This window comes from Dictyostelium purpureum (assembly GCF_000190715.1).
Source record: "Dictyostelium purpureum unplaced genomic scaffold DICPUscaffold_109, whole genome shotgun sequence".
Lineage (NCBI taxonomy): Eukaryota > Evosea > Eumycetozoa > Dictyosteliales > Dictyosteliaceae > Dictyostelium > Dictyostelium purpureum.
Window position 1 is genome coordinate 1 of NW_003519446.1, and position 26,580 is coordinate 26,580.

A 26,580-nucleotide genomic window follows, 5' to 3' on the forward strand; every position below is an offset into this window, starting at 1 on the left:
AATGGTTTATTGAAATTTCCGGTTATTTCCCCAGTTTAAATTATCCAAACCTAGGGTAAAAAATAAAAAAAAAAAAATTTATTATTTTGTTTTTTAAAAAAATTAAATAAAAAACCACGACAAAACACCCCCGCGGCCAACACGACACATATAATTTATTCTCTTTATACCCACAACTTAACCATACAAGCTCTAATAATATGATTATAAGTTTATCTTTTATTAAATAATAATAATATTATTATTATTATATTATTATTAATATTACTATTTATTATATATTTATATTCAAAATTTATTTCCACAACTCTAATATCATTATTATTATTATGAACAATTAAATCATCTAAACTTAAGGGGATAGGTTTAATAAATTGTTTTTTTTTAAATTTAAATTTAAAAAAACTATTGTGTGGGTGTGCTTACTTATGCACTCATATACATATATATATAATATAATAATAATTCAAAATATATATTTATATATTCATAAATCCATTTGAATAAATCAAAATCAAAAACATAATAAATCATTAAAATAAATTTGGTTATTAATAAATAATAAAATTTTAAATAAAATATTTTATGTTAATACCCTTTCGTTACTCATATAATCAATTTTAAACTCTCTATTTATTTATTTATTAAATTTATCAATACCACTCATTTCAAATCAAAACCTTTCATTATTTTTATTATTATTATTATTATTTTTTTTTATTTTTAATTTTTTTTTATTTTATTATTTTATTGTTATTTATAATTTTTTAAATCAATAAATAAATAATTAATTTTTTTTCATTTATTATTTTAATTTTTACACAAAAACTAAATATACTATACTAAACACCCACAAAAAGCCACACTAAATAAAAATCATACTAAATTTATAAATTTTAACCCAATAATTTAAATTTTATATACTATTATTATTAATAATTATAGACTCACAATAAAAAATGGACAATGTTATTTCTAGTCTAACAACAGTTGTAACAAGTAGCAGTAGTAATAATAATAATATAGGTTTATACTTAAATATAGATAATAATAATAATAATAATAATAATAATAATATAAATAATGGTGGTTTAAATAAAAATATTAATAATTGTAGTAATAATAATAGTAATAATATTGATAATAAAATAAATAATATTGGGAATAGTAGTACAAAGATCAATACTATACCTACATCCATAAACTATAATAATAATATAGAGGGAATAAATCAAGACACCAGTGTCGATGATGATAATGAAACCAATAACGAAAATACAAACCCAATAGATAGAAATGATTTTGAAAACAATATAAATATAAAAGGGTATAATTATTTATTACAATGTATAAAAAACAACTGTATAGGTGGCAATGGTAACAGTGGTAATACCGGCAGTAGCAATATAAAAATGTAACTATATTTCATAATAACCAAACATATACCCTATATAAACCAATATTAATACCCTCCTTAATTCAAATAGAAAAAATAATATAATAAATAATAATAATAATAGTAATAATAATAATTATAATACAATGAATAAAAATCAACCTTTTTTAAATACAAATAAATTTAATTATTTTGAAAATTTCAACTATAATATATACAAAGAAGAGATTAATGAAGAAAATGAAAACTATAATATTTTAAACAACTATATAGATATAGATTTAATAAGTGACAATCCATTTAAAAATTATTTTTCAGTAAAGAGATACTACCATGAAGGCGATTTAATTGAAAAGAGAAATATCATAGTCAAAGTACAAAAGAAAAATACAAAATCACTAAAGGAACTAAATGTGTTGGAAAAACTAATAGACTCTAATAATTCAATTCAGTTCTATGGGTCCTATAGGGGGAAGAGCAAGATGATGAGACCGAGGCTATTGGAATACAAAGACGAATTATTATTTATGGAAATGGAGGATATGTCAAAATATCAAACATTAGATATGATAATAAGGAGGAGAAAATGCAAAGGGTCTTTAACAATGGCCCGATTTATAATACGTGCTATACTAGCGAGTGCCTTCTTTTTCGAAGAACGTCAAATTATACATCAAACTTTACAACCCTCAAATATCTACATAATGGAAGATTCGTTGGGTACCAACGATCAATCAGTAGTCAAATTTTCAAACTTTGAACATTGTCTACTCTACAGTGACATTAATGATAGATTTGTTATGGGTAAGGATTCAGTGGTTCACTCAATATACAGCGATAGACATCAATCTAGAAATTTATTTAAAGTAGTGGGTAAAAACACAGTATCTTTCACTATTGGTATAATGTATTTAGAATTATTAATATCAACCATTTATGATAATACAATAAATGATGACGACTATTTTAATGCTTTTAAAGAAATTATTAGAAATGGTAAATTGGATATAATAAATAATAAAATAATATTAAATAACGATATCATTAATAATAATAATAATAATAATAATAATAACAACAATAATAGTAATACCAATACCAATAATAGTAGCAACCATATAAACACCAATACTAGATATTTACGATTAACTCCAAACCATCAAATTGAAATCAAAGAACATTTTGAAGAAGATTTAAAGTTAATTTCCATATTAATACAAGATCAAAATAAAAGACCAAATATAAAACAATTCATAATTGATCATTTAGTATAATTGTTTTTTAAATAAATAAATAAATAAATAAATAAATAAATTGGGTAATAAAAATGTTTTGTTTGGGGCTCCAAAAAAAAAAATTGTTTTATTTTTTAAATTTTTTAAATTTTATTTTTTTTTTTTTTTTTTTTTTTTTTAATTTTTTTTTTTTTTTTTTATTTTCATTAATTTATTTTTCATCCAATTAATTGATATTCTAGTTTTCAATCCCGCTTTATAGTTAAAGTTTTTTAGTTTACTTTTTTTTTTTTATTTGAAAAAAAAAATAAACACAACTATAATTTAGATATATTATTTATTAATGCAATGGAAATAGATAGTAATAATACCTCTAATGATAAAACCAATTATAACAATAATGGGGATCCTACAAATAGTGATATAGCTATGACCACTTTAGATACAGCGATAGAAAACCGAGGTGGTGACGAAATATCAACAAACAGTAATAATAATGATGAAGAAATGAAGGATAAAAGCCAAAAAGAAGAGCAAATTAAAGAACATGAATCACCAAAAAATGAAAATAATAGTGAATCTATGGAAATCGATATCGAAAAAGTTGATGAAAAAGAAAAGGAAGAGGAAGAAGAAGAGGAAGAAGAGGAAGAGGAAGAGATACAAGAAAAAGAAATCATTAAATTCAATGATGAAATTTTTAAAAAACTATGGGATAATCAAGATATAAGAAATAATATATGGAAATTTGTAAAAGAAAGAAGTAATAAAAACAAAATAATGCTGAAGTATTATCAAACTCACTCCCTTGAATGGCTAATAAAAAACAAGTACTGGGAATTGTTAAAGTATAGAGTTAAAATTGGTGATACCATTTCATTCAACGAGAAATCATTTGCTTTAATACCAAGTTTATTTGAAGAAATTAAAGAAGATTCAAGTTTTTGGGACTCTTTTTATAGTAGATATAAATCAACACTATTAAACTGTTTAGACGATGCTGTTAAAGCAAATAATTTGACAGCTGTAATTTCAATCATTCAAAATTTAGATTCACCAATACAGTTTCAACCAGATATTCAATATAAAGCTATCGCAACTGGTAACGTTGACTTAATCAAATATTTGCATAAAATTGGTATCGATGATGAGCTTAATATTATTCTTACTATTGACTATCTTCAACAATCTTCAAATATATCAAATATGATTCGATATTTAAACAATAAAGAATATATTTTAAAAAAAGATAAATTACTGCAAATTTTAAAAGAAAAAGAAGAGGAAGAAAAGGAAGAGAATATTAAAAATCATATAGATACCAATGGAATTAATAAACCAACCACAACAACAACTACAACAACTACTACAACAACTACAACGACAACTACTATACCAACCACATCACCTAATAATAATAATAATAATAATATTAATAATATTATTACTGAAGACTATTCTATACCATCATCACCACCACAGGTTTTAAGTGAAGAAGATATTCTAATATTCGAAAGTCAAGATAATAAAAAAGTAATTTTACCAGACTCACACTTAATTTTAGACAATATAAAAAGCAAGACAATATTTTATAAACTGGACTATGATCTTCAATTAAAGTTTATTAGACAAACCCAGAAACCCAAAGTTTTATTCCTCGAAGATTTAGTAAAATGTTTTAATCCATGGAAAGATCATACATTAACATCAAAAGAAATAATCAACTATATCAACTCTATGCAAAAAATCTTATCTCTAGATGTAATGAAACCATTACGTGGTACCCATACATTAACTTTATTGAATTTGTCAAATGGTCCATTATTCCAAATTTGTAAAAAGTATGATAAAGACATCAAAGACAACATTAAACCAAGAACCAAACTACCAAAACGTGAAACTCTAATGGAAATGCTTTATAAAGAATGGATTTTACCAATCGAGTCGACTGTATTCTACCCAAAGAATAGTCATTACTACCGTTCAATTATTGAAGGTGATGCTAATGAAATCGAGCAACTTCGTTTCAAAGATATTAAACAAACAGTAAACTATTTAGAAAAAGCTCAAAGCCTTTTTGAAAATTCTTTTAGAAATGCAGATATCAAAACTTTAGATTTATTCATTAAAATCTATCGTTTTAATCAAATGTATTATTTAGCTTATAATCAATTTATAGGTGAAAAATTTAAAGTTGAAAATTTTTTATTTAAGGATATAGACGCCAAAATTGATTTATTAGAAAACGATAAATCAAAAGAAATATCAAATAATAATAATAATGTAAATAATATAGATAATCAAGATAGAGTTGCTATGGATACAAATAAAGATAACAAAATCACTGAACCAACAACAGAAAACCAAATAAATAATAATAATAATAATAATAATAATAATAATAATAATGAAATTAATAAATTGAAAATGCAAAAATTAGAATTTTTAAAGAAACTACTCGAGGTTAAAGAATTTTCACAAAAAATACCGATTCAAAAAGAATTAGAAAAAAGAAAAGAATTTAAATTGTTAGAATATTTATCCACAAAGCTTATGACGTTTAATACCTCCTGGATTTTATTAGCAATTAAAGAGAACAATTTAGAATTTTTAGAATTTTGTTTAAAAAATAATTTTAAATTAAAAGCAAATGAAGTTGATGAAATTATAAAGATGCCAAATTTTTCATTCAATACCCTTCTTAAACTTATGAATTCTCAAAAAACTACAAGTATTCAACCACTCATAAGTTTATTTATCAACTCATCGATAGAAAATGGAAGGTCAGATATATTCGAGTTTTTAGCAAATCGTTATCCATCACATTTTAGATCGAATGATATTTTAATTCATGCCATATCAAATAACCAAAACAATATCATTGAAATTATAATGAATAATAATTTACTATTAACTCAGGAGCAAAAAGAATCAATGAATGGAACTATTAATAATGATGAATTATCAGGTAAAACTACACCAACATCAACATTAGCAGCAATATCAACAGAAAAATCAACATCAACATTAACTGAAACAACAGAACCAATAGAAACAACAGAACCAACAGAACCAACATCAAAAACACTAACTACATCACGTCCCAGAATTAAAATACCGACATCAAGTTATTTATTAACCCGAAAGACCAAAGAACAATTAAGAAAATTTAATATTGAATATCCAACTATGAAAAACTTTATAATTCCAATTAATAATCCTATTTATCATTCAATTAAAACAAATAATTACCAAGCACTACGAGAAGAAATTATTTGTTTATGGGTCACCAATCAAATTAAAGACTATATTGATGGCAATTTATTGTGTACATTGGGAACTGTTGGAAATTTAGAAATAATCAAAATATTTTTTGATGCCATTTATAATTTTGATGCTTTCAAAATCTTTCAATTGGTCCACTCACTCATAGCCAACAATCATATTGAAGTCGCGTCATGGGTATTCGAAACAGTAACAAATATACCAATCGCCACATCTGTTGTCAATTTACTTTATAACAAAACCACCACAATCTATGATTTATCAACACTAAAATTCTTTTGTGACCTAATCGAAAGGTTTTTCCCACCAAATAACCCTAAACCTATAAATGAATTATTCAAAAACTTATTTTCAAAAGGTTTGGTTCACTGCACAAAATATATGTTGGAACGTTATCAATCAAATAATCTATTAAAATCCCAAGTACCAGACAACTCATTGGTTAAAAAGGCATTTTCAAACTCTAAAAATCAATTCTATGGTTTCCAAAATCAATTATCTATCAAAACATGTTACTTTGACTACTATTATATATTTAATAAAAAATTTAGAGATTCAGAAAAATTAAAAAAAGAAAATGAAATCAAACAAAAAGAAAATGAAATAAAACAAAAAGAAAATCAAGAACAGCAACCAAACGATCAAAATAACGCAATTAGTAATAAAAGGAAAAGAGATAATTTTGAAGAAGAAAATATTGGTGAAAAATAGTAATATTAAAAACAATATTTCAAATAATATATTAAAAAATAAAGTGTATATTATAATTAATTATTAAAAAAATTATATTTATTTAGAAATTCTTTTTTTTTTTTTATACGATTATATAAAAATGTATTATTCTAAAAATCAGTGGGCTCCAATTTAGTATTAGAAATACTATTTTCATAAATCCAAAAATAAATAATTAAAACAACAAAGAAAAACTTGTTTTCAGTTTTATTATTTTAAAAATTAAAAAAATTAAAAAATATTTATTTTTTTTTTTTTTTAAATTTATTTTTATTTTTTTTTATTTTTTTATTTTTTTTATTTTTTATTTTTTATTTTTTATTTAAATTTTAAAATATTTATCACTAGAATAATAAACATTTTAATATAATAGATTATCAATTTAGATTATTAGAAAATAAACTTTATTTTTTTTTATAAAAAAATAAAAATAAATATATATATACACATTTTAGGGTAATAAAATAAAACAAACAAACAAATATTTATATGGTACTCAATAAATAATAAATATAGATTTATATACCCACACAGGCACACATACACACAAAAATCTAATATATTACTACCGTCACATTTTGTTTTTCTTATATTTATTTTAAACTAAAACTATAAATAAAAATTATAATAACTATAAAAATAATAACAGATAATATATAAACAATAGTAGTAGCAGTAGTAGTAGTATAATATAGAATAACAATAATAACAAAGGGTATAGTATCGAATTATTGTTTATATTTATAATCATACTATTTTCAAAATATAAGAAATTATTCTAATGTGACTAATATTAATTTTTTTTTATATAAAATAAAAAAAGCGACTTTTAACAAAATATTAAGATCGATATTAATGAAATAGTAACAGCTGTAATAAATAATAGTATACATATAGAATACACATATTGTATTTTAGGTTTTTTTTATCCATTTTATTTATTTTTTGCATGTATAATAGAATAAAAAATAAAAACACATATAATAGCATAATAATAGAATAGAACAGAACAAATTAGTGATAGTTTTAATAAAAATGACATCACTTCATAAGCAAATTATTGATTCTCATAACAATGATATTGCTAAATTAAAATCATCTATGTCAAATAAGGCAGCTGCGAGAAGAAGTGTTTGTTTACCATCCATGGCCTATACAATGGGTGCAAATGAGAATGACTCTCCAGTTGGTACATCATCTACCACTGGTAGTGGCAGCAGTAACCCCCTTTCTCCTTTAAAATCATCCTCCACACCTAAATCAATACTTAAAACTGGTATTTCTAAAGAAGAACCTATTATCTCTAAATCTTCATTATCAAGCAGTACAACCTCATCCTCCTCTGCAAATACTATATCGCCACCATCTAAAAAAATACCAGATAGACCAAGCAGAAACCCAGAATTTAGAAAACCAAAAGAAGCATTATTAAGTGGTACATCAAACTCATCATATAGAAAATCAACAACAGGTAGTAACATTAAACCACCATCACAAATTTCAGCATCAACATCAGTATTATTATCACCCTCTTCATCCTCCACAACTACCACTACCACCACTACCACAACAGCAAATAATGACGATACACAAATTAAACATACAGCTGCCTCACTATCAAAAATGAAACTATCAGGCGCACACACAATAGATTCACAAAGATCAACAATGAAAACAAGATCAGTATCAATTTCAAATGGTTCATTATTTTCACCTACACACGCATCAGTTAATGGCAGTACAACAACCACTACTACAAAAACCCCAACCAAATCAAATGATGTAAATATAGATCAAACACCACCAACAACACCAAAAACCCCATCAACCATGACACCAACCACAACACCAACCAAAACAAATATTGATGATGTTTTCGCTAGATTGGCCAATGTAACAAAACCTGTAATAAAATCAAGATCGCTATCAGTATCAGCAAGCTTATCAAAAGAACAACAAAAAGAAAAAGAAAAGGAAAAGGAGAAAGAAAAGGATAAAGAGCAATCACTCTCAAGTAAATTTACAAAAATTCTTAGAAGTTCAAAAACTCCAACACCATCACTATCATCCACGAGTAAATCAACAGTTACCACACCAAGAGAAAGAAAAGATACAAAATCATTATCATCATTTAAATCATCATCAGCATCTAAAGCAACCTCATCATCGTCATCCAATCATAGTATCTCTGAAAGCACCAGTTTATCAACATCATCACTCATATCGCCACCATTAACATCATCAAATAACTTAACATCAATACTTGTACAACAATCATCTCCATCATTATCAAATGCCAACAAATGTCCATCGCCATCGCCCAATGCGTCAAATAAACTACCAATTATGACACCAGCAGTTGCATTAAAATTGTATATAAATGAATTAACAGCCGCAGAGCAAGCCGAAATTTTAGATTATCCACAAATTTTCTTTACAGGTAATACTACTAAAAAGATCCAACCAAATCCGAAATTACCAAACAATGGTTTTGATACCGAAACTGGTGAATACAAAATTGTTGAACATGACCATATCGCATATAGATTTGAAGTTGTTTCAATTTTAGGTCAGGGTTCATTTTGCCAAGTAGTCAAAGCCTATGATTATAAAATTGGTGACTTTGTAGCTTTAAAAATTTTACGTAACCAAAAGAGATTCCATCAACAAGCTTTAACAGAAATTAAAATTTTAGAATATTTAAAGAACAATGTATGTTTTATTATTTTGTAAAAAAAAAAATAATTTATAAAATATTAATATTTTTCTTTTTTTTTATAGGATCCAAATTCAACAGCAAATATAGTGCATTTAAATAATCATTTTTATTTTAGAAACCATTTATGCTTAACATTTGAACTACTCAGTATGAGTCTTTATGACTTTTTAAAGATCAATCATTTTCAAGGTTACAATTTAAGTTTAGTTTGGAGGTTTGGTGCTCAAATTTTAACTTCACTTAAATTTTTATCAAAAAGAGATATAATACACGCAGATTTAAAACCCGAAAATATTTTATTAAAACAAGCAGGCAAATCTGGTATTAAAATTATTGATTTTGGTAGTAGTTGTTTCGAAAATGAACAAAGTAAGTAACAATCTACCTAACTATATGTTTTAAAATAAGAGATAATATACTTATAATTTTTATTTAATTATCAAGTTTTCCCATACATCCAATCAAGATTTTATAGATCACCCGAAGTTATATTAGGAACCAAATATGATAAATCCATCGATATTTGGAGTTTAGGTTGTATATTAGTTGAAATTTTCACAGGATCACCATTATTCCCTGGTGCTGACGAACCAGAACAACTTGCATGTATTATGGAGGTGCTTGGAGCACCCCCTAAGCAAGTTATAGATAATTCCACTCGTAGAGATATCTTTTTCGAAGATGACTACACACCAAAACAAGTTAAAAATAGTACTACAGGCGAAATCTATGGCGTTGGCACCAAACCACTTAAAGATCTAATTAGATCTGGCGATGACGATTTTGATAACTTTATTTTAGATTGTTTAAAATGGATACCATCTGAAAGAATTAGTGCAGAACAAGGTCTAAAACATGACTGGATCGTAAAACTAGCCCCACCATCATTATCCTCAACTCCATCCTCTTAATAATTTATAATAACAATAGCAATAATAATAATAACAATAGCAATAATAATAATAACAATAATAATAATTACAATAATAACATAAAAGAAACATATAAAAAATATAAAAAATTTATTTATTTATTTATTTTCCCAACTCTATTATAATACAAAAAATATTATTTTTTTTTTTATTTTTTTTTAACACTACTAATAAAAATAAATATTATAACTAATAAATATAATATTATATTTTAAAACAATTTAAAAACCCTATCTCCCTTTAATATCCTTTAAAAAATAAAAATAAAAAAACATTTAATACCAATGCTATATACTAGTCATTGGTTTATTCAATTTCAATCACTATACTCGCTTTTGAAAGTTAGTATAACAAATTAATTATTATTTCCCTCTGCTTTTTATTTTAAATATTATATTATGTCTCACTTTTTGCAAAATGTTAAATAATTAACTATTAAATAAAATAATCAATCATGATTAATATTTCCTTAAAACACTAACCACACACATCCATTAGCACATTTGTACGGCACTGCACTTTACATTATATTTTTTTTTTAAAATAATTGAAATTTGAATTAGAAATTTAAAAAAGAAATCTATTTGTATTGAACAGAATAAAACTTCATTTAATTGAATATGTATTGTAATAATAATAAAGATAATAATAATAATTCAGATAATACCTTACGGAGCCACATAATTAAAATTCATCGATAATTTAGAAGCAGGTGATATAATATAATAACAAACCAAAACTATAGTTTTATATTTAATATACTCTATACATTATGTATATATAATAATTAAATTATTTATTTTTTTTATTTTTTTTTACAATATGAGAGTTTTTTGGAAAATTGTTTTTTTTACTGATGATTTGTTATGTTGTGATAATTACAAAAAAATTTATTAATTTAATTTGTTGGTTTGTTGATTGGAGCAATATTATAATATTTTTTGTATAATTCGAAACAATCATCGGATGAAATTTTCTTCCAACCATTTCTTTGAACATGGTAAACATTAATGGCACCACCAGAATAAGAATCTCTGTGTGTGGCATGATAAACAGCTCTACGACCAAGTTCATAAGCTTCTTCGTCGTTCATTTCCCATTTGAAACCAGAATCTAAAACACCATAGGCATAAGTTGAACCTGAACCACATGAAAATCTTTGACCATGTAATCTAGTACCATCATTATCTACATAATATAATTGTGGTCCCTAAAATATTGTATACATTATTATTGTTGTTGTTATTGTTTAAATATTATTGTTTAAGTTTGATAATTAATAAAAATAAAAAAAAAAAAAAAAAAAAAAAAAAAAAAAAAAAAAAAAGAAAATTAGTAAAATGAATTATTATTATTATTATTATATTGTTTTCTACTATTGTTGTTGAGTCTATATTTAAAACTATTTGATGCATACAGTTTTATCCCAACCAGTAATCATAGTACCCATTGATAAACCATAACCTTTATATGAATATACAATATTTGCTAAAATTTTTGAAGCAGCAGCTACAGAAATTAATTCTTTATTTCTTAATTCATATAATCTACATCTTCTACCTAATTCACGTTCCCAGAATGAACAATCTGCGGCACCACCAGCCATGGTACCTAATAAAGTTGGTGTGATTTCAATAACTTTTTTAACTGATCTACTTGCAACGTATGGACCTTGTGTAGATTTTGAATCGACTGCAACAACAATACCACCACTATATACAAATGCTAATGTAGTAGTACCATGTGCAAATTCTAATGGTTTTGGTGCATTTGGATGTGCAAATGTTTCTCTTAAAAAGTCACCTGGCTAAAAAATAAAATATAGGTATCATTAGTATATAAATTTTAATTTTATTAGTGGATGTGATTATTATGGTTATTATTAATTTGATTCTATTTTATTTGTGTTAACTCCTATTATACTATTTAATATTTTGATATGTACATTAGAATTTGGTGGTAAATCAAAATGTGGTTTATCTAAATATTTAACATCACTTGCTAAACTGTCAAATAAAGTTGGTTGTTCAAGTGAATCAAAATCAATGTTGATCATTTTTATTTATATATATAGGAAAAAAAAAATATATTATTATTTACAAAAAAAAAAAAAAATTATATTATTGAAAATAAATAAAAAAATTAAAAAAAAAATTTTGGTATGTTCAAAATAATTTAAAAAAATTAAAAAAAAATTAAAAAAAAAAAATTAAAAAAATAAATTAAAAAAAAAAATTATAAAAAAAATTAAATTAAAAAAAAAAAAAAAACAACTCATTATTTATTTAAAACTTTTAATTTTCATTATTTCATCAAATGTGTAATAAACATTTAAAACCATAACCTGATTTTTAATATTCAATTTAATAAACCCATTTAATAAATAGTGTAAAACAATATAATATAATAAAATATTATATAATATAAAATATAAGATATTATAAAATATTATAGTTTCAATAAAAAAAATATATATACTCATAAAATTGGAAATGAAATAATCAAAGAATAATGAGACAATGCTAATGTAATAATATGGCAATATAGCAATACAAAAATAAATACCCTTTTCCTTTTCCACTAAAACTCACTATTTTATAATATAAGAAAATTTTGGGGGTTCCCACAAAACTTTTTTTTTTTTTGTGATAAAATTAAACACTGTTTAAATTTTTTTTAAATAATAATTTTAAACATATACAAAATAGATTTCTTTCTTTTTTTTATTTTTTTTTTTTTTCTCTTTTTTTTTATTTTTATTTTTTTGCTTTTGAATCATAATTATTTCTCATATTAATATTTACGTTATATTTTTTAAAAAAAAAAAAAATTAAAAAAAAAAAAATTAAAAAATTAAAATTTTTTTTTTGTCGCTTACCGTGTCGCAGCGTAAAAAAGAAAAAAATCATTTTAGAAAATGTAACTTTATAAGAGAATACATATAAAGAGATGTACGTGTATCTTTTATTATCTATCTTTATCCATTGGATATATCATCAATCTTTATCAAATCCATCAAATTTATCATTATCCATAAAGAATATGCAGAGATAGAGAAAAAAAAAAAAAAAAAAAAATATGATGATATAGATATAGATACAGATAGAAAAAATAAAATAATATATAAAAATATATTAATATTTTTTCTTTTTTTTTTATAGCAATGGCTGATACCCAACAAACTACTGCTGCTCCATCCGCCGATCAAAAAAGATCATTCGGTCGTCCACAAAGAGGTGCTGCCCCACAAAGAGGTGGTCGTCCACAAAGAGGTGCTGGTGAATCAAAAGATTGGACCCCAGTTACTAAATTAGGTCGTCTCGTTGCTAGCGGTTTAATTAAAAACATCCACGAAATCTATCTTTTCTCCCTCCCAATCAAGGAATTCCAAATCATCGATAAATTCCTTAACCTTAAAGACGAAGTTATGAAGATCGTCCCAGTTCAAAAGCAAACTCGTGCTGGTCAACGTACCCGTTTCAAGGCTTTCGTTGTTGTTGGTGATCACAACGGTCATGTCGGTCTTGGTGTTAAATGCGCTAAAGAAGTTGCCACCGCTATCTCAGGTGCCATCGTTGCCGCCAAACTTTCAGTCATCCCAGTCCGTAGAGGTTATTGGGGTAACAAAATCGGTGCTCCACACACTGTCCCAACCAAAGTTACCGGTAAATGCGGTTCAGTCGCTGTCAGACTCGTCCCAGCCCCAAGAGGTACTGGTATCGTTGCTGCTCGTGTTCCAAAGAAATTACTCCAATACGCTGGTGTTGATGATGTTTACACCTCATCACGTGGTAAAACCAGAACCATGGGTAACTTTGTCATGGCCACTTTCTTCGCCATCACCAAGACCTATGCTTACCTTACCCCAGATCTCTGGAAACACACTGAACTCACCAAGACTCCATATCAAGAACATTCAGCTGTTTTAGCCAACAAATCCGAATAAATAAATTAAAAAAATATTTATTTGAAAAAAGAAATTTTATTACTATCTTCATTATTTTTTATTTTTATTTTTTTATTTTTCAATTTATTATCTCTCTCAATTATTTCAAAAAATATCATTATATCATTATTTTTTCAATTGATCTTTTTTTTTTTTTTTTTTTTTTTTTTTTTGCATTTTTCTCAAGATCTAAAAATAACAATAAATTGAATTATTTGTTGAAAACACTCATCTTTACACATTTTATTCATTTGAAATTAATAATTATTAAAAATCAAATATTTATATTAAAGATTTAAAATAAATATTTAAATAGAACTTCACATTAAAATGATTGTTTTTATTTTTTAAATGAATAATTGTTGTGTGTGTGTTTTTGTGGGGTGTAAATTGAATTTTAACTTTTTATCTTTTTTCTTTTTTTTTTTTTTTTTATTAAATTATTTAATTTAATTTAATAATATTTTCTTTTATTTTTTTTTTTAAAATTTTTTTTATTTTTTTTTTTTAATTTTTTTAAAATTTTTTTTTTTTAATTTTTATTAATTTTTTCAGCACATCAACAACTTCACTATTTAATATTCCATATAGTGAACATCAATCACATATTAAAAATTTATTTATATTTATAATATTTTTTAATTTAAATATTATATAATTTTTTTTTTTATTATTATTTATTTATTGTTATTTTTATTTTTTTTATTATTATTATTTATTTCCAATAAATAATTTATATATACATATATTAAAAAATGCCAGAAAGAGAAGTAGCTAAAATTGCAGTACCATCAAAAGATAATAAAAAACCAGAAGATGACAAAGATAAAGAAAATACCACATCAACACAACAACCAAAAAAAGATCAAAAAAAGAAAGATAAAAAAGAAGATACCTTATCACCAGAAGATGAAAAATTAAAGAATGATTTAGAAATGTTAGTTGAAAGAGTTAAAGATGAAAATTCTGAAATTGTTTTAGCTTCATTAGAGGCCTTAAAATCCGAAATTAGATCATCAACTTCATCAATGACTTCTGTACCAAAACCATTAAAATTCTTAAGAGTTCATTATCAAACTTTAGTTGAAATTTATAGCAATTTAAAAGAAGGTAAACCAAAGGTAAGTTATTTATTTATTTATTATTATTATTGATTAAAAATTTTTTAAATATTAATCAAATGTTTTTTTTTTTTTATAATATAATAAATAGACTTTATTAGCTGATATTTTATCAGTACTTGCTATGGCAAATGGTAATGAAGAAAGAGATACACTTAAATATAAATTATTAGGATCAGGAGAAGCTATTGCTGCATGGGGTCACGAGTATGTTAGACATTTAGCCACAGAAATTGGTGTAGAATATGATATCAGAAAAGAAGAAAGTCAATCAGTTGAAGATTTACTCAAATTAGTCGATGAAATTGTCCCATTCCAAATGACACATAATGCCGAACCAGAAGCTTGTGATCTCTTACTCGAAGTTGAACAATTAACCAAAATCTTTAATTATATCGATGAAAACAATTATCAACGTGTTTGTTTATATCTCTTCAAATGTTCATATTATGTTCCAGGTCCAGATGATGTCAACATCTTAAGAGTATGCATTGAAATCTACCTTAAAATGAAACAATACCCAGAAGCTTTACGTGTTGCAATGAAAATCTCTGATCAAGAGTTAATTACCTCCATTTTCAAATCTGTTGAAGAGTAAGTACTTTAATTTAAAATTAAATTTTATGATTGAAACACAATAATATTAATTTTCTTATTTATTTACTTTAGTAATCAATCTATGTTACAACAATTATCATTTTTAGCAGCAAGACAAAGAATTGTACCAGAAAACTTTAATTATGACACAGTTTCTGATATTATTAATAATATTAAATTAAGTGAATACTTTTTAAATTTAGCAACTGATCTCGATATTAGAGAACCAAAATTACCAGAAGAAATTTTCCAATCACATTTAGATTCAACATCTGTTGTCGCAGATTCTGCCAGAATGAATTTAGCTTCATCATTTGTTAATGCATTTGTTAATGCTGGTTTTGGTAAAGATAAATTAATGACTGCTGAAGAAGATACAAAATGGTGGTTCAAGAATAGAGAATTAGGTATCTTATCAACTGTCGCTTCTACTGGTATGGTAGTACTTTGGGATATTGATGGTGGTTTAACAAAGATTGATAAATTCCTTTACTCCCAAGAAAAGCACTGTAGTAATGGTGCTCTTATGGCTATTGGTATGCTTGCTTGTGGTATTCGTTCAGATATGGATCCAGCCCTTTCCTTATTAGCCGAACACATTAAATCACCAAATACAAATACTCGTATCTCTGCCATCTTTGGTTTAGGTTTAGCTTATGCTGGTACTCAAAGACAAGATTTAATGGCTCTCTTATCACCATGTCTTGATGATGACAAAGAAAAAATGGAATTCATTGGTGTTGTCGGTTTAGCTTTAGGTTTAATTTTCATTGGCAGTTGCGATCCAGAGCTTTCAACTCTTTTTGTTCAAACTCTTATTACAAGAGGTACCGCTGCCTCCGAATCACATTCCCGTTTCCTTCATTTAGGTCTTGGTCTTTTATATCTTGGTAAACAAGACGCTGCAGAATTAGCTCTTGAAACCCTCAAAGCTATTGAAGGTAAAGGTGGTGAATATGCTCGTCTTACTGTTGAAGCTTGTGCCTATGCTGGTACTGGTAATGTATTAAAAGTTCAAAATATGCTCCATTTCTGTAGCGATGGCACTGAAAACCCACACCACGGTCTTGCCGTCCTTTCAATCGCTTTGATTGCCATGGGTGAAGAATTAGGTTCAGATATGTGTCTCCGTATGTTTGATCATCTCCTTCAAAAGGGTAATGTTCACATTAAAAGAGCTATCCCATTAGCTTTAGGTCTTTTATCACCATCAAATCCACGTATTGCCATCATGGATATTTTAAGTAAATTATCACACGACAATGACAATGAAGTTGCTCAAGGTGCAATCCTCGCTTTAGGTTTAATTGGTGCTGGTACAAATAACGCTCGTATTGGTGGTATGTTAAGAGCTTTAGCTGTATTTTATGCTAAAGATGTCCATTTATTCTTTGTTCGTATCGCTCAAGGTCTCTTACATATGGGTAAAGGTACCATGACTATCAATCCATACCATTCAGATCGTTCATTAATGTCACCAGTTGCTGCTGGTGGTCTTTTAGCCCTTTTACATGCCGCTTTAGATATCAAAAATATTCTTTCCACTCAATCACATTATTTATTCTTCTCTTTAGTTTGTTCAATGAATCCACGTATGTTAATGACTGTTGATGAAGACCTTAAACCATTACCAGTTAGTGTTCGTGTTGGTCAAAGTGTCGATACTGTTGGTCTTGCTGGTAAACCAAAGACTATTACCGGTTTCCAAACTCATACCACCCCAGTTTTACTTGGTTATAATGAACGTGCAGAATTAGCCACCGAAGATTATATTCCATTAACTAATATTTTAGAAGGTATTGTTATTTTAAAAAAAAATGATCAAGCTTCAACTTCACCAAAAATGACTAAATAATTTAATTAAATAATAATAATATAAATTAAAAAAAAAAAAAAAAAAAAAAAACCAAAAATCAAAACAAAACAAATATAAATGTAAATTTAATTTTTTTTTATAAAATATAAATAATAAAAAATAATATATTTTTTTTAAAAAAAAAAAAAAAACAAAGTATAAAAGATTCCCCCAAATAAAAGTAGTGGGGTAATAATGTTATATATAATTTTTCATTTGATTATAATTTTTTTTTTTAATTATTTCAAATTTTTTTATATTTTTTTTTACTAATAAAAATAAGTATGCTGTGTGGGTATTTATATTTTTTTTAATTTTCATATATATATATATATATATTTTTCATTAGATTTATAAATAAAATGACAATTAAAATAGTACATACCATATTTTTTCTTATTTTATTATTAAATAATTGTTTTATAGAGGCTTTTTATAGGGAACAAATATATTATTATGGATTAATAAAATTAAATAATAAAGAGTTTAATATTATACCATTAAATTATGGTCAAAATAACCTAGTCAATAAAAATAATAATGAGACAATTAAAATAATGATATCGTCATTCCAATTAGCTTCATCAAGAATAAAAATAAAACAACAATTATTAGATATGGATATTAATAATAACACCAATAGCAGTTTCTATAAAATAATTTTATATGGGAATATTGTGGAGTCGAAATACAATAATAATCATAAATTTAATATTGTTAGATTTTATCACTATTTGTATCAAAAAAATAATGATTTTATAGATCAATTCAAAAATACACCATTAAAATATTATTATTTAATAAAAACATGCGAAAACAATAATAATAGGCATTCTATCATTAGCTTTAATAGAGATAGTATAGGGTGTAATAAATATTCAATTAATTTAATAGAGCTAAACACTTTCAAATCAACTCAAGTGATAAGCGAGAAAATAATAATGGACAATTATAACTCAAATTCGATACCAGGTTTTGATGACAAGTGGTTTAATAAGAAACTATTTGATACTGAAAATCAAAGATTACTAGTTCAAGGGTATTATAGCGAAGGAAAAACAGAAGACTCTTTTCAAGTTGTTAATGCTTTTATACATGCTCCCGATCCATACCGAACTTGTCAAGATACATCAAGTAGTAAAGAAATCCCATATTGCCCTTATAGACAATTTCCTTTTTATGTTAGAGATGGTGACAGATGTTTGCATCAAAAGTGTTGTATCCCTTTGGGTGTTTGTTTAACAGTCGTCAAGCCAGTATGCATAAATGGTTATAATTTAACTTATTATAGGGGTGAAACCAATGGTTGTTTAAAATACTATTGTGATTTCTATTTACTGGATGAAATAAAATCAAAATATTAATCAATATAATATTAAAGAAATAAAATAAAATAAAATTTAAAGTTTTTAGGTTTATAATTTAAATTGTAACTGTATCTTTTTAAATAGTATTTGGTGCATGTGTTGATTATTATTTTACAAATTACAAAATAATCTATTTTTATAAAAATAGGTGTTACTGTTTTACAAAATATTTAGATTCGAAAAGATTGATTAAAAATTTTAGAAAAAATTCCTGTTGGCTCAAGATTTTGTAATTTGAAAATATTAAATTTTATAAATTTTTTTTTTTTATTTTTTTATTAAAAATTTTTTATATTTAAATGAAATTTTTTTTTTTTTTTATATAAAATTTATTTTTTCACCAAACAAACAAATAAAAAAATAAACTGAAATGTATCCTTCACATTTACATTTTAGTCTAAATTTTTATTATTATTATTACTATTATTATTTTCTTGAAAGAAGAACCATCTTAGAAGTGCTTAATCTGTTATGCTATCATTCTTGTGTGAAATATGGCACAAACGAAACAAATCTAGATATGAACAGTGAAGAATAGGCCTGGTTTACAAAGTTACAAGAAGAAAGAGATTCTACAAAACAAACCAAAAGAAATTTCTATTTCTCTTCCGTTATTATTTGTATTTCAATAATAGATCTTCTTGATGCACCGGATGAGGAAGTATTCCCAAAGCCACCACAAACCATCTTTAAAAATCCACTTCCTACTGAAAAATTTTCCACAGCAGATCTTCTTGATGCACCGGATGAGGAAGAAATGCTGAAGCACCAAATGTTACAATTTCTGTATCTTTAGAAGCTTGACTGGATATTGAATATCTCTAAATCTAACATATGATTAATTATAACTATTAATAACATTTCATAATAAAATTTTTTTAAAATTAAATTTTTAAATTGAAAGGCAAAAAAATCACGATAATCATATTTTTACTCACAGTAATAATATTGATAATTATAGTCTAATATTTGTAAAGAGACTTAATTTATTTATACGATAGTTTTAAGTTTTAATGTAAAATTATTAAATTTGTTTTGTTACATATAACAGAAGAGCAATTACTACATCCAACATGGATGAAGAAACAAATGATCCATTAATTCCAACAATAAATGAAGAAGAGTTGCCACTTTCAAATGAAAGCTTATGAAGAGGAGAAAAGAATTGAGGACGAAAAGAGAATTCATTAGGAAAACCGATGATGAAAAGATTAGAAAGGGGCTGAAATTTTTAAAAGGGTGGGTTTAAGTAGTATTTACTAACAAAACCAAGTATAACTACTTTTAATCATTAACCAAAGGTTTTTTTCCTAAACATTCAATTAGAATGGACAAAGGTTACCACCACTTTTATTAAATTAAAAAAAAAAAAAAAAAAAAAAATAATAATATTATTATATATATAACTTAATGACAATGATAAAAAAAATAAAAAAAAAATAATCTTACACACTATATATTTTATTGTTAAATAGAAGTTAAATGAAATTATGAAAAATAATTAAAAATACAATTATCTATTTATTCGTTAAATAATTAATTTTAAATATTTTTTTAAATTTACCTTTAAAATGTTATTTATTGTCCAGATCTTGTTACTCCAGATAGAGGTAGTATGTCTCCAGAAACCATTGAAACCTGCTTCTTATATAAATTTTATTTAAAAGAATTCAAAAATAAATTTATAAAACAACAATACTTTATAATATACATAAATAAATAACAAACAATTAAAATTTTTAAAACAATAATTTTTTAATCGAAATGATTTTTTTTTTTTTTCCTTTATTCGATTTTATTCTTGAATAAGCCGCAATCCTATAGTTCGGTTGAGAGCTTTATTAACTGTGTGGATCATAAAAACATTATATAATATCTCTTTCCCTTGTTGTTATGCAGATCAGCTAGAGCTCTCTTTCATTTTTTTTAATCATAGGTTAAGTGTTCATGGTTATTTTTGTTTCTTCTGTGCCATTTTTGTTCCTAAATTTTTTATTAAAATTTTTTAAACGACCTAGGTGGGTGATATAATTAATTTTATATAAATTGCCCAGATAGCTCAGTCGGTAGAGCGCAAGGCTTTTAACCTTGTGGTCGGGGGTTCGAGCCCCCCTTTGGGCGAATTCTTTTTTTGGAACCCATATGGGGGAAGGAGTGCCTCTTATCTTCCCGGTGCTGGGTTGAAAAGATATGGTGGAGAAAAAAGAATCACATACGAATTGACCTTACTTTGCCCAACTTATATGCACTGTTGTAGACTAATGCAAGTACAAAAAACACCAAAAACAAACAATAAATAAAAATAATGACCTAATGCAACACCAAAAATCGCTTTTGAAAAAGAAAGAAAAAAAAATGACGTTAGAATTTTATTGTACAAGAAAAAACTAAATATTAGTTTTTTTTATTATATTTTATTTAAGTTTTACTAAATAAATTGATTTGTGATTATTAAAACAGATTTCTTTTTTTTCTTTTTTTTTCTTTTTTTTTTTTTTCTTTTTTGTTTCTTTTTTGTTTCTTTTTTTAATTAAAATTCTTTGATGAATAATAATCAATAGTAATATACTTTGTTTTTTTATTAAAAAGAATGAAATATATTAAAATTAAAAACATTGGTTGATAGAGAGCTATATTATTTCTTTGTAATTTGTTGTTTGTTCATTAATTGATCAACATAAACTAATGGTGAGTTCATGAAATTTCCTGCATCTTGTGGGGTAATATAAAGGGTGGCACCTTTGAGAGCTTGGGCTTTGATTTTAGCTAATTCAATTTCTGCAAGAATTGGATATTTAGTGAATAGTTCACCTTGCATTTCCTGAGCTTTTCTTTGAGCATCGGCGGCAATGAGTAAAGCTTCAGCTTCTTTTTGGGCAGATTGAAGTTTAGCTTGTGATTCGGCAATGACGGCTTGATTCTTTTGGGCTAAAGCAATGTTATCGGTTTCAGCTTTAAGACGAGCTTCAGTGGTTTTAATGTCGTACTCTTTGACTAAGGTTGCTTGTTTGGTTGTGTATTCGGCTGAGGTGACGGATTGACCTGCTAATTTCTTGGCGATTTCAGTATCTAAAACCTTCATGGTTTCGATTTGAAGACGTTGGAGTTCAACACCAAATTCTAATAAATCACGAGCAAGATTACCTTTAACACGATCTTGGATGGTTTGAACATTGTCATCGATTGGACCACCTGGTTTGGTTTGGTTAAAGTACATAACCTCTTGGAGAGTACTTAATTGAATTGATTTACCCATATCTGCAAATGAAACATTTTCAATATGATTGATAATACCTTCTTTTCCTAATTTAGTGATGGCAAGTTCTGGGTCAACAATTTTGAAAGCAACAACTAATACAACACCAACACGAAGTGAATCACGAGTTTGGAAAATCTTGAGGTTAATTTCATCTGAAGTTGCAGATTTGTTGTCTAATAAACTTTGATGTTTAGTTTCTTTTGATGGGAAAAGACAAGTTTGGAGGCTAGTACTGATGAAACCTTCGAAATTGTGGGTTGGGGAATCGATGAAAACTGGTTTGCCATCTTTTGGTGGTGAGATAATTGTAAGGATACCATTATTATAGGTGATTGCAACTTCACCAGTATGTGGAATGATACGTTTGATTGAACCATGTTCGATAAAAGTATCTGATGAATTGAGGAAGAGTGAAGCTTTAACAGCACCCTCTGGAGCAACTAATTTAAATTGTGGATCATCAAATATATATGGTTCACGACGTGATTCTAAAATTTTTGGTTGAGTACCAACCCAAACCTTTGCAATTTTACCTGCTGGAATTCTAAATTAAATTATAAATGATATTAATATTTTGAATTTTAAACTTTTTTATTTTTAAAAAAAACTGTGCTTACCTTAAAATATGAATAGTTGAATGAGAAACAAATGGTTCTTGCTGGTTAACGAAACCTGTTCTTTCATCAAATTGGAATGTTGGATCGATGATAACATGTGGACCTTCACCATAAATAACTGGTCTATTCTTTGAAAGAGCTTTAGCATAATAACCAGCTGGTACATTTAATACGTGTTTACCATAAGCACCATAATAATTTGCAGTTTTTGAAACTGGGCCAATATATTTAATTGTAACAGTTGGATCAGCTGATAAAACAGTACTGAAACGTTGACCTCTTGGATCAAAAAGTTCCTATAATTAAGAGTTTTTTATATTAATATTAACGTAAATAAAAAATATATTATTTATTTGGTTATTATACATACAGCAACTTGATTTCTATGACCTAAAACAAAATAACTAATATCAACACGACTAAGACCACGACCAAGAGCTGGTGAATCTGTGAAAGCAGAGTTTTTACCAATACCTTCATTGAATCTATCTAAAATAATTCTTGATTGTTTTTCAGCAGATTCATTGAAGAAATCACTTCTAATAACAACTTGGGAAATTGAAAGTTCGCCATAGCCATTATCTGCTAAGCTGTAATCACTGTGACTTGATGGTATCTTTGGTGATGATAATTCTGATGAATTTCTTTTTGGGGTAGTGTCGCCACTTGATGAGCCTGATCCTGATCCAGCCATTTCTAATTCTATATTAACCATTTTATTTATTTATATATTTATATATTTATTTAATAATTTATTTATTAATTTATTTATTTATTATACAAAAAGATTAAAATATATTAAAAATTAATTAAATTATTAATTAATATATTTTTTTAATATTTAATATTAATAATAGTATATAGATAAAGTATTACAATTTATTTTTGGGTGTAAGATGAATATATATATATAAAAAAAAATATTTGTTATAAAAAGTAATAATATTATTATTAATATGAATATTTAATAATTATTTATTAATTAAAAAGTTATTTTTATAACAGTTATGAATAATGAATGAAAAAAAAATTTAAAAAAATTTATTTATAGTTAACTGCCTAAAAATCTATTTTTTAATTTTATTTTTTTTTATTTTTTTTTATTTTGTTAAATATTTAGGTATTGATGAAAAAAAAAGGTATAGCTGCCTCTTGATATGGTTTAAATATTTCCTACCAGGCCAATTAACACCAATCTGTGCTTTCGTCGAATTTTAGAAAAATTTAAGAAAAAAAAATTTAAAATTTTAAATTTTTTGCATAAAATTATTATGTTGCTAAAAAAACGACATTTAGAGTTTTATACTTTATCAAAAATTTTTTTTTATTTGGTGTTTATCAATTTTTTTTATAATAATTGAATCAAAAAAATGCAAATATGAAACCTTTTAATTTTTAAATTTCGATATTCCCCCAAACACCTTCGATTTCGAAAAAAAAATTTATTATAAAAAAAAGAAAAAAATGATATATATACATAAATAATTAATTAATAAATAGAGAAATTATTTTTCTAAATATTTCTTTGATTACTTTGAATACTTTAAAAAAAAATAAAAAAAATAAAAAAAAATTTTTTTATTTTTTTGATTTTTTTTTTGATTTTTTTTTAATTTTAATTGTTAAAATAATTATTTGATGCAAAAGGCAAATATAATATTAATTTAAATAATCAATATGTAAAAAAAAAGATATTCTTTATTTAGTTTTTTAAATAATGATGATAATAAATATAGATATAAGTAAGAAAGAAATAAAACTATTTGTTAAAAAAAAAAAGGAAAAATATTAATTTTTTTTTTTTTTTTTTTCTTTTAGTTATTTTTAAAAGTTGAATTAATTGGACCAACTTTAATGTTTGAATAAACAACGTATGCATTTGGATATTTAGATTCAACATCAGTTGGAGTACCAGATGAGGTTGAGCATGGACCACGAGCAACACCTGGTTCGGTGACTGGTGAAGTAGTTGGGTAGTTACTATCGAGCCATAACATATCAGCTAAATAATCATCCCAAAGACTAAGAACAAGAACCATACCATTCTTCAAAGCATCACCCATTGCAGCAAGACCACCATGTTTAGTGAAGGAATCTTTGTCACCAAATACTTGTTTTTGATTGTGACAGAAATCTTCAGTAATTTCATTACCGGCAACACCTGGAACGGTGGATTCGGATTGGGAAATAACTTGACCGTTTTGGACGTAAAGTCTTTTAATTGATTTCAAAGTACCAGTGGTAGTACCATCATTGGTGATGAATTGGGTAACAACAGTCATAACAGATTTAGTATCAACAGTTTGACCTGGACCAAAGAAAGTAGTATTACCCATACGATATGGATTATAATCGCAACCATCTGGATCGCATAATCCACCATATCTATTGGATGAAGTAGCACCACCACAACTATCAGATTCACAAACGGTTTGACTAGAGGTATCACATGGATGTGGAGTTAAAGCGGTGGCCATATTGTTGGCTTCCCAGAGATCCATTTCAGCACAACAAGAACCGTGGTTACCGTAACCAGTGTTTGGATTGTTACTTGATGGAATCCAACCTTCAACATTAGCCTATTTAAATATGAAGTTTAATAATAATCAAGTTAGTAATTAGGTTTTTCAAAAATTAATATCAAATCTTTTGTGTTGTTATAACTTACAGAACCACTAATAAATTTAAGGTCTCTTGGACATTGAGCATCACAATAACCAGTACCATATTGGGCACCTGCTTCATTAGATGGGAAACGAGCAATACCACCATCACTATCCATTGATACAAGGTAAAGAGCACCATTAAGACCACAGTCCAAGTTTGAAACATCAACATCAAAGCTAAACTCTTGACCTAAAACATAAAACATTTGGTAGTTTGTGGAATTTGCCATAAGGAATGTACGAGATCCAATGTTTTTACCTTGACTTTGGGTGATAAAGTTAAGACGCACCGAGTCATCCTCAGTAGTAATACCATAGACACTTTCATAGTTGGCACCATCAAGATAGCAGTTTTCAGCACAGGTTTTATCATCTGGACATAATGTTGGATTCCAAGTGTTACCTGTATAGCAATTTGTACCTTGTTCAGAATGAACCCATCTCCAGTTAGCATCAATGACAATTTCACCGTTCATAGTTTTGCATGATCCATCGTCAGCACACTCTTGCCAAGTTATAGGTGGATGGACCTCAGGACTGAATTTACCAACTTTTTGCGAAAAGGAAACATTTAAAAAAGATAATAATATAAGGGATATTAAAAGATACATTGTTGTAATTAGTGTTATTTGTTAATTTATAAAATGACAATTAAAACTAATTTTTTATCCTATTTATACTGTTAGAAAAAATAAAAATAAAAATAAAAAATAATCAAATATTTAGATTTAAAATAAAATAAAAAATAAGACTAAATAATTTATTTTTATTTGAAAAATAAAAAATAATAATAAAATAATAAATGAAAAAGAATCAAAAAAAAAAATTATAAAAAATAAAATAAAAATAACAT

General features: G+C 25.6%; 9 protein-coding genes across 9 annotated transcripts; 6 read left to right on the top strand and 3 right to left on the bottom strand.

The window, feature by feature from the left end:
* Positions 1–1,260: 1,260 nt before the first annotated feature.
* Positions 1,261–2,767, top strand: DICPUDRAFT_97806 (uncharacterized protein). The gene is made up of 2 exons (XM_003287679.1): positions 1,261–1,414; positions 1,488–2,767. Exon 2 carries the CDS (start codon positions 1,543–1,545, stop codon positions 2,668–2,670), a length of 1,128 nt encoding a protein of 375 aa, XP_003287727.1. The 5' UTR covers positions 1,261–1,414; positions 1,488–1,542; the 3' UTR covers positions 2,671–2,767.
* Positions 2,768–2,979: 212 nt separating this feature from the next.
* On the top strand, positions 2,980–6,692 carry DICPUDRAFT_97807 (uncharacterized protein; the record flags this gene model as incomplete). Its single annotated transcript, XM_003287680.1, has 1 exon — positions 2,980–6,692. The coding sequence occupies one exon, from the start codon at positions 2,980–2,982 to the stop codon at positions 6,625–6,627; it is 3,648 nt and encodes a 1,215-aa protein (XP_003287728.1). The 3' UTR covers positions 6,628–6,692.
* Positions 6,693–8,984: 2,292 nt separating this feature from the next.
* DICPUDRAFT_91968 (uncharacterized protein) lies at positions 8,985–10,617 on the top strand. The gene is made up of 3 exons (XM_003287681.1): positions 8,985–9,360; positions 9,430–9,736; positions 9,812–10,617. Exons 1-3 carry the CDS (start codon positions 8,995–8,997, stop codon positions 10,276–10,278), a joined length of 1,140 nt encoding a protein of 379 aa, XP_003287729.1. The 5' UTR covers positions 8,985–8,994; the 3' UTR covers positions 10,279–10,617.
* Positions 10,618–11,048: 431 nt separating this feature from the next.
* Positions 11,049–12,355, bottom strand: DICPUDRAFT_55023 (proteasome subunit beta type 5; the record flags this gene model as incomplete). The annotated part of the gene is made up of 3 exons (XM_003287695.1): positions 11,049–11,509; positions 11,717–12,106; positions 12,245–12,355. 3 exons carry the CDS (start codon positions 12,353–12,355, stop codon positions 11,198–11,200), a joined length of 813 nt encoding a protein of 270 aa, XP_003287743.1. The 3' UTR covers positions 11,049–11,197.
* A 1,107-nt stretch (positions 12,356–13,462) lies between these two features.
* On the top strand, positions 13,463–14,245 carry DICPUDRAFT_32959 (40S ribosomal protein S2; the record flags this gene model as incomplete). The annotated part of the gene is made up of 1 exon (XM_003287682.1): positions 13,463–14,245. The coding sequence occupies one exon, from the start codon at positions 13,463–13,465 to the stop codon at positions 14,243–14,245; it is 783 nt and encodes a 260-aa protein (XP_003287730.1).
* Positions 14,246–14,805: 560 nt separating this feature from the next.
* On the top strand, positions 14,806–17,977 carry DICPUDRAFT_55026 (26S proteasome regulatory subunit S2). Its single transcript, XM_003287683.1, has 3 exons — positions 14,806–15,366; positions 15,458–15,960; positions 16,036–17,977. The coding sequence occupies exons 1-3, from the start codon at positions 15,001–15,003 to the stop codon at positions 17,816–17,818; spliced, it is 2,652 nt and encodes an 883-aa protein (XP_003287731.1). The 5' UTR covers positions 14,806–15,000; the 3' UTR covers positions 17,819–17,977.
* A 782-nt stretch (positions 17,978–18,759) lies between these two features.
* On the top strand, positions 18,760–19,182 carry DICPUDRAFT_151870 (uncharacterized protein; the record flags this gene model as incomplete). Its single annotated transcript, XM_003287684.1, has 1 exon — positions 18,760–19,182. One exon carries the CDS (start codon positions 18,760–18,762, stop codon positions 19,180–19,182), a length of 423 nt encoding a protein of 140 aa, XP_003287732.1.
* Positions 19,183–21,820: 2,638 nt separating this feature from the next.
* DICPUDRAFT_151873 (prohibitin domain-containing protein) lies at positions 21,821–23,776 on the bottom strand (the record flags this gene model as incomplete). The annotated part of the gene is made up of 3 exons (XM_003287696.1): positions 21,821–22,988; positions 23,062–23,357; positions 23,432–23,776. The coding sequence occupies 3 exons, from the start codon at positions 23,774–23,776 to the stop codon at positions 21,821–21,823; spliced, it is 1,809 nt and encodes a 602-aa protein (XP_003287744.1).
* A 1,099-nt stretch (positions 23,777–24,875) lies between these two features.
* DICPUDRAFT_151874 (uncharacterized protein) lies at positions 24,876–26,338 on the bottom strand (the record flags this gene model as incomplete). The annotated part of the gene is made up of 2 exons (XM_003287697.1): positions 24,876–25,640; positions 25,730–26,338. The coding sequence occupies 2 exons, from the start codon at positions 26,336–26,338 to the stop codon at positions 24,876–24,878; spliced, it is 1,374 nt and encodes a 457-aa protein (XP_003287745.1).
* Positions 26,339–26,580: the final 242 nt, after the last annotated feature.

Bases quoted from the DNA above. Each gene is read 5' to 3' on its own strand.
- DICPUDRAFT_97806 (XM_003287679.1), top strand. From the start codon at position 1,543: ATGAATAAAAATCAACCTTTTTTAAATACAAATAAATTTAATTATTTT.
- DICPUDRAFT_91968 (XM_003287681.1), top strand. From the start codon at position 8,995: ATGACACCAGCAGTTGCATTAAAATTGTATATAAATGAATTAACAGCC. The intron at 9,361-9,429 runs GTATGTTTTATT...TTTTTTTTATAG, and splicing joins TAGAATATTTAAAGAACAAT to GATCCAAATTCAACAGCAAA. The intron at 9,737-9,811 runs GTAAGTAACAAT...TTAATTATCAAG, and splicing joins TTGTTTCGAAAATGAACAAA to TTTTCCCATACATCCAATCA.
- DICPUDRAFT_55026 (XM_003287683.1), top strand. From the start codon at position 15,001: ATGCCAGAAAGAGAAGTAGCTAAAATTGCAGTACCATCAAAAGATAAT. The intron at 15,367-15,457 runs GTAAGTTATTTA...TATAATAAATAG, and splicing joins TAAAAGAAGGTAAACCAAAG to ACTTTATTAGCTGATATTTT. The intron at 15,961-16,035 runs GTAAGTACTTTA...TATTTACTTTAG, and splicing joins ATTTTCAAATCTGTTGAAGA to TAATCAATCTATGTTACAAC.